This window comes from Mycotypha africana (assembly GCF_025528875.1).
Source record: "Mycotypha africana strain NRRL 2978 chromosome Unknown BDF20scaffold_6, whole genome shotgun sequence".
Classification (NCBI taxonomy): Eukaryota; Fungi; Mucoromycota; class Mucoromycetes; order Mucorales; family Mycotyphaceae; genus Mycotypha; species Mycotypha africana.
Window position 1 is genome coordinate 196,398 of NW_026515730.1, and position 16,165 is coordinate 212,562.

At 37.3% G+C, this 16,165-nt stretch overlaps 7 protein-coding genes across 7 annotated transcripts; 5 read left to right on the plus strand and 2 right to left on the minus strand.

The window, feature by feature from the left end:
- Window positions 1–1,723: 1,723 nt before the first annotated feature.
- On the plus strand, window positions 1,724–3,807 carry BDF20DRAFT_835885 (kinase-like domain-containing protein; the record flags this gene model as incomplete). Its single annotated transcript, XM_053078897.1, has 2 exons — window positions 1,724–3,004; window positions 3,076–3,807. The coding sequence occupies 2 exons, from the start codon at window positions 1,724–1,726 to the stop codon at window positions 3,805–3,807; spliced, it is 2,013 nt and encodes a 670-aa protein (XP_052935333.1).
- A 374-nt stretch (window positions 3,808–4,181) lies between these two features.
- On the minus strand, window positions 4,182–4,505 carry BDF20DRAFT_821626 (uncharacterized protein; the record flags this gene model as incomplete). The annotated part of the gene is made up of 2 exons (XM_053077625.1): window positions 4,182–4,337; window positions 4,416–4,505. Coding segments are annotated over 2 exons (246 nt in total), but the record flags the coding sequence as incomplete, so codon positions are not given.
- A 1,544-nt stretch (window positions 4,506–6,049) lies between these two features.
- Window positions 6,050–8,018, plus strand: BDF20DRAFT_913429 (uncharacterized protein; the record flags this gene model as incomplete). The annotated part of the gene is made up of 5 exons (XM_053084069.1): window positions 6,050–6,599; window positions 6,668–7,229; window positions 7,314–7,434; window positions 7,515–7,777; window positions 7,868–8,018. 5 exons carry the CDS (start codon window positions 6,050–6,052, stop codon window positions 8,016–8,018), a joined length of 1,647 nt encoding a protein of 548 aa, XP_052935335.1.
- Window positions 8,019–8,522: 504 nt separating this feature from the next.
- On the plus strand, window positions 8,523–9,879 carry BDF20DRAFT_541198 (uncharacterized protein). Its single transcript, XM_053075702.1, has 2 exons — window positions 8,523–9,480; window positions 9,582–9,879. The coding sequence occupies exons 1-2, from the start codon at window positions 8,815–8,817 to the stop codon at window positions 9,642–9,644; spliced, it is 729 nt and encodes a 242-aa protein (XP_052935336.1). The 5' UTR covers window positions 8,523–8,814; the 3' UTR covers window positions 9,645–9,879.
- Window positions 9,635–10,252, plus strand: BDF20DRAFT_820821 (uncharacterized protein; the record flags this gene model as incomplete). Its single annotated transcript, XM_053077567.1, has 1 exon — window positions 9,635–10,252. A coding segment is annotated over one exon (618 nt), but the record flags the coding sequence as incomplete, so codon positions are not given.
- Window positions 10,253–11,557: 1,305 nt separating this feature from the next.
- Window positions 11,558–12,510, minus strand: BDF20DRAFT_913431 (ras family-domain-containing protein; the record flags this gene model as incomplete). The annotated part of the gene is made up of 4 exons (XM_053084070.1): window positions 11,558–11,977; window positions 12,049–12,200; window positions 12,272–12,355; window positions 12,429–12,510. 4 exons carry the CDS (start codon window positions 12,508–12,510, stop codon window positions 11,558–11,560), a joined length of 738 nt encoding a protein of 245 aa, XP_052935338.1.
- A 533-nt stretch (window positions 12,511–13,043) lies between these two features.
- Window positions 13,044–15,595, plus strand: BDF20DRAFT_835889 (uncharacterized protein; the record flags this gene model as incomplete). The annotated part of the gene is made up of 2 exons (XM_053078898.1): window positions 13,044–13,263; window positions 13,365–15,595. 2 exons carry the CDS (start codon window positions 13,044–13,046, stop codon window positions 15,593–15,595), a joined length of 2,451 nt encoding a protein of 816 aa, XP_052935339.1.
- Window positions 15,596–16,165: the final 570 nt, after the last annotated feature.

A 16,165-nucleotide genomic window follows, 5' to 3' on the forward strand; every position in this document is an offset into this window, starting at 1 on the left:
TAATTAGGAACGTGGACTCTGAAGCACAGCCTCCAATCGATCACTAAGCTTGCTGGATAGCTTCTGTTACATGCTTCAATAAACCTAATGTCTGGATACTAACAGCTGAAGGGCTGTATTTTAACGACGCAGCATTGCCAATGTGTCCATTAATGCTTCATGAACCGTAAGATAGTTTGCGCGTTTTTTGTTTTCAGAGTTGCTAGTTGATCTATTGTTGCTATAAAAAGCACATATCCATGGTTAAAAAGCTATTGGTAAAACTCAGAACAAACGATGGCTTGAACATTCATGCCTTTATGATCGATGATAGAAAGCCAGATTTAACGGTATTATCAGAGGCGGTGAATAACATATATAGTTAAGTACGCGAACAAAAACTGTTGATGAACGATGAAAACATCATTAGGCAATTATAATTGATCTTTTTTCAACGTGCTGGATAAACATGCCGTATTTACTAACTGTATCATTTCGTGCTCAAGTCGCAGCTTTCGTATATCTTCTCCTTTGACTATCATGCATGTTAATAAAACAACCGATCTACATATCGTAAGTGCTCTATAAACGCTATAACAACTTGAAATTGTTTGTCTCACCTTGTATAGTTTTTAAATGTTTGTCATTAACCGTTCATCCTGATGAACTATATATAAGCGGTGATTGATCACCATTAATTAAACACAGCGTAATTTAATTTCAACAAAATAAACCTTGATAATAGACAACAAACGATAGCATACCTGTAAAATAAAGTGATTATGAATACACTACAGGCTCTGCATTAATACTCTATTTTTGCCGACAAGCTATTGCGGCGGCCTTAAGTTAGATGTTTTTTATACCCAAGCAAAAGTAATGTCATTGGATGCTTTTCGGCCATCTAATATATAACTTTCTCGTTCCTGAAAATTATTTTTGGTTTTTAACGAATCACAAGTAAATTAAATTGACTAAATTTAGACAACGCATATCAGTAGCAAAAGAGTAGCAAAATGATATATTTTCAAACAGGGAGTGAAGCAATGTAGTATTACTCTTAAGTTACAGCCGCCACGAAAGCATTATGAGTATGTATTTATTTTAAGACAATGTGCTGAAAAAATAGCGCATCTTTATTATAAAGAAAGAAAAATATTAGTTGTGGAGCCTGTTTCACAAAGTGCTGTCAGTGTATCGAGCCATTGAACCTCCTTGACATGGGCTTTTAAATGTGTGCTGTGCGTATGTGGAGTACTGAGTATAGTAATTCAAATTGGATATTCTCGTACGACGGTATTGATTTTCATCGAACTAATAGTGAATGGAGTTTTCCCAAATGTAAAATCTTTAATAAATTGAAATTTATAACTGATCACTAGTCATAAGTTCATTTACACGTATAACTTATTCACGATCTGCTATTCAAAAGAAATCAAGATATTTACTGCTACTTATACTTTTGTCAGCATCTTATAAAACTGCATATGGTAGAAGCATAAAAGAAGTTTATTTTTGGTACTCCACACGCAAACGATTGCCCCTCACTTCTTATCTTTGCCCCTTACTTTTTATCGTTTCTGATAGAAATCTGGAACAACTCGTAATTTATGTCATTTAACTTTAAATACCTCTTGTGTGATTCATTTGACGATTTAAATAGATGGTTCTTTTTGGTTGTCTTCTTTCCCTTCCTCCTTCCGAACACTTGCTTCAATAAAATATTATCAAATACACCATTAGTATGGATCAGGCATCTCCGTTACCTTCACCTGTTACGGTTGTCCGTTCGTCATCTTTCAGTCACTTATTGTCCAGCAATAAAAGACGTGGTAGATCAAAAACCGTTACAGAAACGAAAAATAGCCCATCTGATTTGAATACTCAGCTATTTCGACAAGACATACCTCAGCCAACCACAACTACCACCAACATTACGGCAACAACGACCACCGGTGCTTCAAAAAAGCCTTCAATATCTAGACAGAAATCTCTCTCAGAATTAGTCAGTCGTGTAAAGAAATATTCGTTAAGGCACTCTAACAGCATTTCTCGAAAGCATCAGTCAGAGGACTACAAGCAGACCGCAACCACGCCATATCCTTATTCATCCAAAGCCGAGGATTACGACATACTACGAACCATCGGGTCCGGGGCAACTGCCTCCGTCTATTCAGCCATTCATAAGCCTACTGATTCAGTTATTGCTATCAAAACTGTTCAACTGGAAGAAATTGGCTTGGATGATTCACGCTTAGAATCGCTGAGAAAAGAGATACAAATCATGACACTTTGTCGACATCCTCATTTATTGCAAGTCTATCAGAGTTTCGTACACGCATCACAACTTTATATTGTTACACCCGTAATGACTGCCGGCTCTTGTCACGACTTGCTAGCCAGATGTCATAAAGTCGGCTTCACAGAAAATATCGTGGCTTGTATAATTAAGCAAGTCGCTCAGGGTCTAGCTTATCTTCACAGTAATGAGTTGGTGCACAGAGATATCAAATCTGCTAATATGTTGTTAGATTTCGATTCGGGTATCGTTAAATTAGCGGACTTTGGAGTTAGTAATCATCTATTAAGCAATCTTGCCGATATACCGAAACATACGAACTTCTTTCTCAAAAATCACTTGCAAAGCAAGAAACAGCAACAGCAACAGCAACAGCAACATCAACATCAACGCAGTAGTAGTAGTCAATCAGAGTCGGTGTTATCTTCACCTGACAGTACAACAGTTGATGGCATCACAGAAGGTTTTCGGTCCCTTCTGCCAGCACGACACTTGAATTTTCACGCGCCAACATCACCACAACACTCTTCTTCTTTGCTACAAATACCCAATCACAATATACCCAAAAAAGCAAGGAGGTCTTTTGTCGGTACACCTTGTTGGATGGCTCCTGAAATCTTGATGAATCAAGATTACGATACAAAAGTAGATATATGGTCGCTTGGTATTACTTCTATCGAGTTGGCCTGTGGTAAACCTCCTTTTGCTGAATTTGATCCAATAACTGTAAGTGTGTATGGTGGGAAACTGTAACATAAAATAAACCCTATGCTAACAGCGCCTTACCTACTATATAGATCTTCTCCATGATTGTAGACGATCCTCCACCTACTTTATATAGCAATCAATGCCGCTATATCCCCAGTCCAACTATTCAAGACTTCATTGACAAGTGTTTGGACAAGAATCCACAGACTCGTATGTCAGTCAGTGACGTATTAAATCATTCATTCATCAAGAAAGCACAAGGCCCGTCATTACTACAAAAGTACTTTTCAAAAAGACCAGAATTAGATAAACGAAGTTATTTGATGACAAGGTCCAACAGCCATCAGAAAAAAGCCGCATTGCTGCAGCAGGACAAGAACACTACCTACTATAATAGCCATTCATCTTCAAATGGCGACGAGGACGACGAAGATTCTTGGGACGAACTCGAATTCCTACAAACTACTTGGGATTTCAGTGCTTCTACTGCTGAAAAGGATACCACAGCCACTATAACACCTTCTTTTGCACAACAATCAGGTACTGCAACGACAGCTCCTCCACCACTTATTACTCTCAAACCTCCACCTGTACATACGAAATATTTGCAAAGGAAGAGGCGTAGTAGCAGCAGCGGTTCTTCTCATGTTTATTCGCCTATTACGCCGAAAGATAACGACGAACCTACTGCTGACCCTTACTACTGGAATGTCAAACCGACACATCAGGCTAAAAAAGTAACGTTTTTCGGTCAAGATGGACAGAAGCAAAAAGAAAAGAGATCTTTAATGATAACAGAAGATTACTATTATGATCAGTAAAGAATATATATTAACTGTAATTTCGATACCAAAAAGAAGAAATAAGTCTGAAAATATATGTATAAGGTGTATAAAAGTAACATTTTGAGATTATTGAATTATATTTTTAAATAAAAAAAATACATTTGTGCGTGTCAAAAATATAAGAAAGCTTCTTCGTGAAGTATAATTATAAAATAAGTGATGTAAAATATAGAGAGTGTACGATGAAGTATAGAAATGGTCTTTCTTTTTGTCAACGCGTCCTGTTCCGCCCTTTTCCAAAAAAAAAACCAAAAAACTTATTGAGGCGTGATTTGATGCACTTTGACTTGATGAGTCTAGAAGAATGAAATGTTATACATATAAGATATCATTGCGTATATATCCCTATTTTATGGAAAACTCACCTTCAAATTACCACGTTGTGTAAATCCTTTTCCACAATTAGGAAATGCACACATATATGGCTTCACAGGCCAATGAATTTTTTCATGTGTTTTCAAGTTACCCAACTGTGTAAAAGCTTTATCACAGCCCTCATAAGAGCACTACAATCAAAAATGATATACATAGCAACGATCAGCAATAATACCCCATAATAAAAAAAAAAAATTGCTATACTTTACATGGTAGGGCCTTTCACCCGTATGTTTTCTAGAATGAGTTTTTAGGTTACCATATTGTGTAAAGGACTTCCCGCATTCTGCATAAGGACACACCTATAATAGCGAGACAAACCATTATTAGCAAATAAGAATAACCCTCCTTCCCAATAATGATAAACTATTCAAGACCAGTGCTTACATAGGGTCTATTTTGCTGTCTTGTATGTCCTCCACTCTCATCATTATCTGCATGAGTATTGCGTCCATGAACAGTTCTATAATGTAGCGCTCAAATTAATTTCATAAACACGACCTCAACAGCTCAAAAACGTACAGCAAAGATAACCATACCTTTGATGTATCCGCAGACCATTTGGATGCTCAAAATATTCTGAACAACCGGGCTCAGTGCACTGATACATTTTACGCGAGGAGCTGTCATACATTGAAGGTAAAGAGGTAGTGTTAGATGGTTGTTGATAATGCTGTTGTTGTTGGGCAGCAGCCGCAGCCGCAGCCGCATTAACAGTGTTATATGGCAATGCTGTATTATTATTAGTATTATCGATATTATTATTCGTAGTATTCGTAGTCGATGGCTGTGTGGCCTGTTGAGCCATGTTCGTAGTCGTAGTAGGAGGAGGAGGAGGAGGAGTAGGATTAGAAGTAGTAGTGTTATTATGGGTAGTGGATGGCATTGTAGTGGGAATAGGAGAATTCCTGTGTTGATGTTGTTGCCGAGAAGGAGAAGGTATGTGATGCTGTTGCGGTGGAAGAGGCAATGAATGCGGATGTGGTAAATGTTGCTGCTGAGGGTGATGTTGCTGTTGATATATTGGATGAGGTGGGTGGGTAGGCGGAGGCAAACTCGTCATATTACTTGGATGAGGAGCCCTGCTGTAATAAGCGGGAGGAAGAACAGGCTGTTGTTGCTGTTGTTGTGGTTGTTGTTGTTGTGCTCGATAAGGTGATTGCTCGTGTAAGCTAGGTAAATAGCCTCCATTCGGAAATGGGGGACTTGGATGCTGTGTTGGCGGAGGAGGTAATCCACCAGTAGACTGCGAATGTTGTTGTGTATGCTGTTGTTGTTGATGCTGGTGCTGCTGTTGGGAAAGAGGCGGAGGATGTTGATAGGGATTAGGGAAGGACATTTCTTCTGAATCCCAACTGTTTAACTCTTGGTGATTTTTTTTATTGTTCAAATAAAAAATATTCAAAAAAAAAAAAAAAAAAAAAATACCCAATTGTTCTCTAAAGCAAATTAAAAAAAAAATATTTTCTCTTTTTTTTAAAAAATTGTAGGTTTGAGTTTTAAAATTGTTTGTTTGAAAACCAATCAACAATGTTACTGAACACAAAAAAGAAATCCTTCTGGAACCTATCCTTTGCCTTCACGGTGATTTCAACGGCAATAATATTATGACGATTACGTAATTAAGCCTACAGAAGCAAATGTACTATTGATCAATGCAACAAAAAGTATGATTATTGATTGCAATGTATAGAAAAACACAGAGTTGGCATTTCAATTGTACTATCTTTTGAAGGGTTGCTTACTGAGTGCCACGAAGCTCAGCCGTAGGCACATTGATACACTGTAGCATAGATCGTGTAACGTAAAGCTTCCTTTCTCTCCCTCAATTTCAGACGTTCAAATGTCTTCCATTGAAATATTCAACAACTCTCACCGTAAACTTACACCAGCTCATATCACATTTACTGCTGCTCCTTACAATGCAAAACTACAAGTTTCTTCGACAACATGGCTGAACGACAAGATCGCAAAAAAAATAGATGATCAAAAAGGAATTCACTATGTTGCTGAACAGCCAGTAAAGTCAGGAGAAACGCTTTTGAATGAAGAACCTTTTATTCGCCATTTCGAACATGCCGATCGTTTCAAATATTGCAGTTACTGTTTTCGTAGTATTTCAATATGTCTATCGCCTAATGACGACATTGTTGCGTATGACGATTCCGCCAACAATAGCAGTATTGAGAAGACTGACAGCGATAGCTTGATAGAGTGCCGGCGTGGTAAAGACTGCTCTTGGATGCATTCTTATTGTTCTGCAGAGTGCGAAGAACGTAATTGGACAGAGGAAGGCCATAGTTGGCTATGCCGTTTTCCTGAACTTTGCGACGAGGATCCCACTGTATTACTTGCATTAACAGGCTACATTAAAAGCAGATCATTCGGTTATGGTAAAGATTCATGCGATACATTTTCAGGATATGTAATTTATTACGGAATAACATGTATTCCTCGATAGACACGTTACCTGGGCTCGTATCAAATAGAGAAGCAGTTAATACAGAAGACTTGGATAATTACCGAAAGAGTTTTATGAAATTAGCAGCTACTTTTTACCTGTCTGAATATGTCGTTAACAATCTCTTGACGATTTACTTACAGATCAAATGCAATAGTTTCGCGATTAAGGGGTATTCGTCAATAGATGAATTGTATGGTAAAGAGCGCTATATGTTGCCGGAAACATTGGTGCAAAATAGGGATATTATTCATTATGGAAGAGGGATATATTTGCAAGCGAGTCGTCTCAATCACTCATGTAAACCAAATAGTTTGGCTTCTTTTGGCTCAATGGATGAGGAGGAAATGAACTTGTATGGCAGTGACCGTAGTAGTAATCACGGTAGTAATCCTTGTCGGCTGACTGTACATTCTGTGAAAGGAACATCACTGTCTGCTGGTGAAGAAATTACCATCAGTTATGGGCCCTTAGCGACAAGACAAAGTAGATCGGAACGTTTAGCAAAGCTGAGAAATGATTATTATTTTGACTGTCAGTGTACAGCATGCGCAGATACCCAGTCAGTATATCATTGAGTATAGACAGAACCAGCGATCCCAAAATGTGAGGACTCATATAGCCCCTCTATGTTTTGTATTATTAGGCAGGATCCCTTTTTGGATACTATTTATCTTTGCCCGAAGTGCAAAGAAGGTAAAATGTACAAGAACCAAGCACGATGCTTACAATGTGGAGAGAAACCCGACTGGGCAAGCATTGAAAAGGTGCCAATGCATTTTCCATAGTGCAATGAGGGAAGACTGTTCTGCATTACTCACTATTATGAGAATATTTGTTTTAATAGATAGAAAATGACGCTTATCGATTGAAATCAAAGGGTGATTTTGAAACTGCTCTAAAATTACAGAAGAGCATATATCATGGAGATACACTCAATGTTGGTGAAACTCTGGATAAAATTGCACAGCAATATTGCTTGCAAGGACAGTTTGGGAAGGCCTCACAGTATGTTAAACAATCGCTACAAATCATTCAAAAAGTATACGGCAAAACTAGTATAGAAGCTGCGGAAGAAATGATGAAGCTAGCCACATTATACTATAATTCGTAAGTTGATCCTTTAACATTATCGAAAAACTTTTTTTTTTTGCTCATCCAGGTTTCTCTGTCTTTCATGGACAATTATAATACATTTAGTGGGCAAGCAAATGAAGGTTTGAAACACGCCAAAGCGACATTGATTGTCTATAGAATATTAGGCCTAGATAAGACTCAGCCAGGTGATATAGAGGAATTAAAGACAATGATGACATTACTCACATTAAACGCTGCTGCTTTTCGAACTTGAGCATTGAGCAATAAATATAATAACAAAGGCCTGAGGACAACTAACGGACGGCCCTTTCTATCAAAGAATCTGTCCAATTCGGGTACTGCACGCTATGGGATTTGGTATAGCAAGGTATACATGCGTATAATAACAGAAGAGCTTTTCGCAAATATATATGATGGAAGGTTTGTGATACCCCAATACTGTTGCTTTCATATTTAACGTCATTTGGCTCTGATTTGTCCACGTTTGTTGCTGATCTTCACAGCCAATGAGACTACAGCAACTGCATGGGAAACAAGGTACAGCCATTGATGTATACTTATTTCATACCCGTGATGATGATGATGTATTATCAATTTTTCGACTATGCATATTTGTATTATTTCAGCATTCCACTGATATGTGGACTTTTTACTGTTCTTCTAAGTTAACTCGATTCAAGAAAAGTCAAACTTAAACATTTTCAAAACGAAACAAGCTGTTCATTGGGCGTTTCAGATTGATAAATCCTGAAATCTCAACAAAGTAAATATTTTAGGTGTTGTTCGCTAAATCTAGCAAATCTTTGCTTTGAAATACGGTACTTTGAAATGGAATAGAAAGGAGGAAAAAACCCCAAAAAGTGTACGTTCACTGAGAGGTGGGGTTCACCAGCAATTAAGCGTTCGTATTCAGTGGTTTTTTTCAACTACCGAAATATTGCTTGATCTAAAGCAAAATTGTATAAATAGACAGCTTTGATCTTTGATCATATTATAATTTCTTTAGCATTCTTTTTTACCACTCTTTGTGCCATAATTTGATTTTTTAAATGACGAATATATTATCATTATATATAATATACAATTACCTACAGAACTCTATACAAATATTCAGGAAATCGTCGTATTCAATTGTTGAATTCTTGTTGCAACAACAGCAACAATTACAATCAAAGAAGAAGGAAAAGATCACTAATAGCAAAAATGCAACTGTTCATTCGAAACCAATATCGAAGTTGTTTGAGCTTAACCAATGGTTCACTTTTACTGCACTTATGAAATCGAAAGAAGAAGACTTTCACCGTTTGCATATACTCTATCCTTCTCGAAACAAGACCAAAGATATGAATATCGAGTTATTTTTTCCTACAAACAAACAAAATCATGTACCTGCATCAGCAGCAAGAGTTACATCCCTCAAGCATCAATCTCAAACAGTCATGCCTGTCTCTTCAAATTATACCGCACCAAGAGAACCTATTGTTCTTTGTCATGGACTCTATGGGTTTGACCTGAGAGGACCTGAGTCACTACCAGCCTTACAACTGCATTACTGGAGTGGGGTTGAAGAAACGCTTGCCAAACTAGGATGTAAGGTGATTGTGACGAAAGTTCCACAAACTGGAAGTATTTGGGAAAGATCGCACGCTTTGCATGATATCTTGCAAAAAACAATAATTGCAGGAAAGAAAGTAAATTTTGTGGCACATTCAATGGTAAGTCCATTTTTCAGTAACAGCTACATCCATTACATGAGGGACTACTACAGTCAGAATAGGTATCATTAGGTCATATACATATCTACTTATCTAACCAGCTTCTTTCTTTTTTTTTTATCTGTTTCCAATTTAATTATGCTTTATTAAATAGGGTGGGTTAGATTGTCGACATTTGTTAGCCAATATAAAAGATCGACCCTACCGAGTCGAATCTCTAACCACTATCTGTACACCTCACCGTGGCTCACCTATCATGGATTGGTTCAGAGACAATATGGGCCTTGGTCGTCGTCATTGTACAGAATATACCAAATCAAATTATTCTTCTCCTTCCTGGTCACCACAAGCCAACACATCCGTCATGACTTCCAGACAAAATCTTCAACGCCATGCCAATACAACTAATGCCTATACACATTCAAATCCTGCCAACTATATCACTCCTGCAGTAGCTCGACTCCAGGCATGGACGGATAAAGTGATTACAAAATATTTAGACGAGCCGGCCTATGCTCATTTAACTACTGATTTTTGCAACAACTACTTTAATGAAAACACACCAAATGATCCGACAGTTCAATATTACTCTTATGGGGCAGCTGCTCAATCACCTGTATGGTGGTCCTCTATGCTAAGTCTTCCGTGGCAGATGGTGTATGAAAAGGAAGGAGATAATGATGGATTTGTTAGTGTAAAAAGTGCAGCCTGGGGTAATTATGTGAAAACGATTGAAGATGCAGATCATTGGGATTTTACAGGCAAGAGGTAAGTAATTTTCATATATGAGAAATGATTTGCGTATGTGTATTAATCACGCCTATGCCTATTCTTGATTCTCAACAGTTATATTCCCTACCGTTTCAAGTCGAACTCGAAGGATCCGAAAAATAAAGCTTTTGACAAACTCGAATTCTATGCTGAGTTGGCTACACATTTATATCGTCAAGGTCATTAATGGATAAAAAGACAATACCCTAACATCCCATCCTGTTAACAATAAATCATATACCCAATACTTCCATTATATACTGCCAGTACATTTTGAGCCATTTTTTCTCTTGTCTTAACCATTGTCATCGGTTATTGAAAAACAGTTTGCATCTTGCTAATTCTTAGAAACCTTTTCACTCTTTGTATTACTATTTCTTGCAGTTTAATTTCGTATCTACGTTTCGGTACTACTCAATTATATCGCGATCTTGTTTCTGCCACATGCTAAACATGTCAAAATGAGGAGCTATGACTTTTGACGGTGCACCTCGGCTTTTGAATCACGAAAGTTCATAGCCTGTCAGTTTTAAGCAGACGCAATACTGACGCCATAAGTCTACCCTTCTTTGTTTGTGTAACTCGATAAAATATCATTCCAGTCTTGTGAGAATGAGTATATTGTAAAAATACATACTTTAGTTTCAAGCAGAAGCTTCAGAACAGCAAATCGCTTATAATGCAGCCGAGGTAACAATATGTAGCTGCTATAATGAGATTTATACATCATTTAGAAAGTTCCTGTCAGCAGATCCAATACGGAATACCTATTATAATAGGGGCATTCCATTGATACATTACTGCAACTGATCATCGTCAAGTTTTATAGAGTAATAATGGTCATTCTCATACAGTTTATTTCCTGTCATACAGAAACAATTTAATATATCAATTGCTGAATAATTCTAACAAAAATCAAAGAAGTCGGCAGAAGAAATTTTTATGTACGGTTGTTAATGATAATGATAATGGTAGTTTCCTTTTTTTTCTTTTCACAGACTTGATAATAAAGTCGATGATGGTCAATTGGTCTTTGACCATTTCATCATACCTCTTGATACACTTGGCACCAGACACTTAACAAACCATTCCTTTATTCATGGGTCAATGATGGATCTACTATACTCTGTCCAATATAATACCTGAAGTAGGTATGAAACTCTTCTTCAAAAGGGGTCGCAAAAAGAAGAAAAATGAAAAAGGTAAAGAATGTGGTATATAAAAAGGAATGTGGTAAGCAGGAAGGGTATGTGTATTGTATTAATCTATATCAGCAATTCTGTCTTTTTCCACTATTTAGCGCTATTTAACAAGCACATGAGCTACTAGAGGAGAATTTCTGTTGTTGTTGCAATAACTGTACAGAGGAACCCCTTCGAGTAGCACCTACTGCTCTACCACCAGTCGGAGAAGCATATAAGGTATCAGAAGGGATTTTCTGAGCAATGGCAGTAAATACAGAATCTACATTATGAGCTGATTTGGCACTTGTTTCAAAAAATAAAAGGCCTGCTTCATCTGCATAGGCTTGTGCATCTTCTTTAGCGACTTGTCTTTGATTTCTTGTTGTCGCTGTTGCTGCTCCATCCTCTGGCTGTTGCTCCTCTACTTCGTCTTCATCTTCTTCACACAAGTCCACCTTATTACCAACTAATGCAATGACAATATCTGCATTGGCTTGTCTTTGTAATTCTTTTACCCAAGATTTGGCTTTATCTAATGTTGACTATTATCATCCAGTAAGCAAAATATGGAGAAGAATATCTCAAATGTGTCAATGTCGTTAATATAACTTACTGCTTTTGTTATATCATATACGACAATAGCTGCTTGAGAATTGCGATAGTACATAGGTGCCAAAGAGTGGAACCGTTCTTGTCCTGCCGTATCCCAAATCTCAAATTTGATTGTTTTGTCTTGAAAAGTACATTTTTGTGTCAAGAAAGCAGCTATAGTGTAGACATAGATTGAGCTTAAAGCCTGGTTTTACACTTGAAACTCAAACAAAGAGAGTACTTACCTCCAATCGTAGGCTCTCTATTCTCAACATAATCTCGTTGGACAAAACGAAGAACAAGACTCGACTTTCCAACAGCTGATTCACCTTTAAATCACACATAGACAACCGTATGTCAGGAGTTTGCTATCTTTCATAATACTGTATCATCTTACTTTACCTAACAGAACAAGTTTAACATTGATTGGTTTATCATTTGTTAAGGAAAGGTTGGTATTGTTGATGACTGCAGTAGTATCCATGTTGTTCTTTGATGACAATATCTACAACAGAAGAGTGAGGAGGGGTAAAAAATCAGGCAAAGAAGTTTAAAACAAACGAGAAAAAAAGATGAAATAAGAGAATCCTTAAATAAAAAGAAAAAGGGGTGTTGCAAATATATTCATCCTGTTTGGCATAGGTGCAACGTCAACACGTGGTTTCTTTTGAACTGCAAAAAAGGGAAGAGCCACTGATAACAAAGATGTGCACATATTCAATTCTTTCCTATCATTATTATTCTTTTTTTTTTTCTTTAAGAAAAAACTTGGTGTGTATGCTTATAAGTTTGACTGAGTGAATTAGTTTTGAGTGTGTTATTTTTTTTCTTTTGCTGCTGGCTTGAATTTAAAGGTTTAAAAAATTGATTTGGATTTTTTTTGTTAGAAGAACAGTCTTATACCTCTCCCCCCACCCCCCCCCCACTCTCTTTCTCTTTTTATTCCTTACATGAAGGAATAGACAATATTTTCCTTTCAACTAGACTCCTCTTTTACCTCACGCCTTTTTCAGAAAGATGGCTCAAATTTATAAAGCGACATATTCAGGTGTGCCGGTTTATGAATTCGTTTGCAACAATGTCGCCGTTATGAGAAGAAGAGACGATTCCTATTTGAACGCGACACAGATCCTCAAAGTGGCTGAATTCGATAAACCGCAAAGAACTAAAATTCTAGAGAGAGAAGTACAAACCGGACAGCATGAGAAAGTGCAAGGTGGTTATGGCAAATATCAAGGTGAGTGAGTGTAGATCTAGCCTTCTTCTTCGACTTGATCGTCCATTTACAGAAAGAGAACCCAATGGTAGATCTAACTTTTCTAATTGGCTCTACGATAGGTACATGGGTTCCGTTTGAAAGAGGTGTAGCATTAGCGCAGCATTATCAAGTAGACAATTTATTGAGGCCATTATTCGATTTCGTTAAAGGCGATCAAAGTCCACCACTAGCACCGAAACATGTAACAGCAGCATCGAATAGACCTAGAAAGCCACGTTCTACTGAGCCCAAACGAAAAAAAGTGATTATCAAACGATTTGCAGATCCAACGAATAATTTAGGTTTACAGCCTTATTATCATCATCATCAACCTCATTTACCCTATTCCGATATGGCCTATAGCAATTACAATGGTTTACCTTTCAATCTATTACAAGAGTATTCTTCATCCATGATGGCAGCTGGTAGTAGTAATAGTAATAGTAGTGGAAATCAGTCATCTAAAAAACGATCTCGGCAAGAACAAAAACCAGTGAATAACGATGAAGATATGGACATAGATGATTTAGAAAATCATGATTCTCTCTTTCCATTGACAGCAGATCAGAGCTACGCACATCAATTGTTACAATATTTCATTTCCGATGATGCAGCAGTGATACCACACATTTTATTAAATCCGCCCAATGATTTGGACGTCAACGTAATTATTGATGATGAAGGACATACCTCTTTGCATTGGGCAGCTGCTATGGGACGTTTACAGCTCGTTCAAATTCTGATCAACTTGGGAGCAGATATTTATCGTGTGAATTATAAAGGGCAGACGGCCCTCATGCGTTCTGTTCTCTTTACCAACAACTTTGATTCAAAATCATTTCTATTTTTGATTGATATGTTGAAAGGAACGATGTACAATATCGATAAGAAAGATCAGACGGTATTTCACCATGTGGCAGCGACGGCGAGCTGGAAAGGAAAAGTACATGCGTCGCGCTATTATATGGAATGCTTGATTGAATGCATGCGCAAAAACGATTTGGCAACGTTATTAAATGTGCAGGATGTCTATGGCGACACAGCTTTGTCCATTGCAGCGAGGATTGGAAATAAGAAATTAGTACGACTCTTATTAGAAGCAGGAGCCAATGCTGAAATACCGAATGAAGAAGGTATGACAGCGCAAGATTATATAACGGAAGCAGAAAGAAACAATCGATTTCAACCACCAATGCAACCGATGGCAGCGAATGATAGCTCTTCTTCTTCTTTACCTTACCAACAACAGTCTTCTAAAAGTGAAGCAGAGTACAGAAAGGATTTAGCAGCAAGGACAAGATTACGACAAAACATTGAAGGATTGTTCAAAAAGATACTTGTGAATGACCGCGCACAACCACCGCTTGCATCTCATTTATTTGATGGATTCGCAGGGAATTATGAGAGAGAACTGGTGCAAAAAGATCATATTATAAAAGAAAAGAGAAATGAACTGGAAGTGTTACGGAAACGATTGGCTGGAACAAAGCATACACTAGATCAAATCCAGTATGATCCAAGTCGGGTGGAAATTGTACAGAAGGAGAATGAACGACTCTCAAGTCTATTGAGTGAGCTTATGTATAGAGTTCAAAAGGAAAGATTACGAACAGTAAAAGAGGAATGCCTGAACAAGTTAGAGAAAGAGGACGAAAAAGGAAAAAAATCTGCATTTACTAGTGAGGATCTAAATGAAGTAAATGTAGAAGTGGCAGAAACAAATACCAAACAATCTCAACAGACATTATCATCTGAATCCACAAATGATGCTATCACGACAGATCATCCATTTAAAAAGCCCAAAACAACATCAGGAACAGAAAGTCTAGAAATGATTTGTTTATTGGACGAATTGAAGAGCTTACGTGAACTCAGGAAAAAGCGTACAGAAGAACTTGAAAATTTGATAAAGCAGACCCCTAGTAAGAGGCACCAAGAATATAAGAGATTGATTTCCATGTGCTGTAATGTGGCTTACGAAAATGTTGATTTGATGTTATTACCGCTACTATCTTCATTTGACGAGTTGATACGTGCGCCGACACAGCAACAACAGCAGCAACAACAGCAAGAAAATGCATATATTCCCTCATCTACTACCACAACCAGTACGACAACCGCAGCATCCACTCCTATAACGGAAGCAGCCGTAGCACTACAACCACAGCAATCACAACAGCAAGATCAGTCACTATTACAGCAACCGCAAGATAAAGCCCCTTATGCTGCAACATCATCCACGACCCCCATAATAACTGTAGAAAGTCAACGTCATCATCAAACGGAAACGATGGAAACCGATTCTGCGTAAGAAAATCTATTTAAATTATTATATGAATTATTTGAATTGGCCCTTTTTTGTGTGAATAAAAACATCGCAAGAATATAAAAACCATAGAACTCATACATCATGATTGCTCACCTATGCTACAATAATAAGTATTTTCATAATAAATGCTCTTCTATTAAAGACTCTGAGATAGCTACTGATGTGAGTACTTCAATCGCAACCATATCATCTCAAGTGTAAATATTATTTTTTTATATTATTGTGACACACGGTCCTTTTCTGCCCTGGATTTCTTTGACATGATAGAATTGATCTTCCAACAAATGAACACAGAACACTTCAGCAGGTACGCCTCATCCACAGCATGAATTATTTAAAGTCAATTGAGAATGTGTGCAAAATGCAACAAAAAAAAAAAAAAAAACTCAATGTAGCAATGCTGAAGCAGACGGGCATAATGTCTTTAAATAGATAATTTGCGACAAACATGTTGTTGTACACAGCTTATAAATGGGCATAATTATTGCCGATCTATGAATTATTAAGGAACATAAAGCTTATTTTTCACAAGCTTGTTTCCTTTTTAACAAT

Coding starts and splice junctions, on each gene's coding strand:
- BDF20DRAFT_541198 (XM_053075702.1), top strand. CDS start 8,815: ATGACGAATATATTATCATTATATATAATATACAATTACCTACAGAAC. Junction 9,481..9,581: donor ATTTTGTGGCACATTCAATG/GTAAGTCCATTT, acceptor TTATCTAACCAG/CTTCTTTCTTTTTTTTTTAT.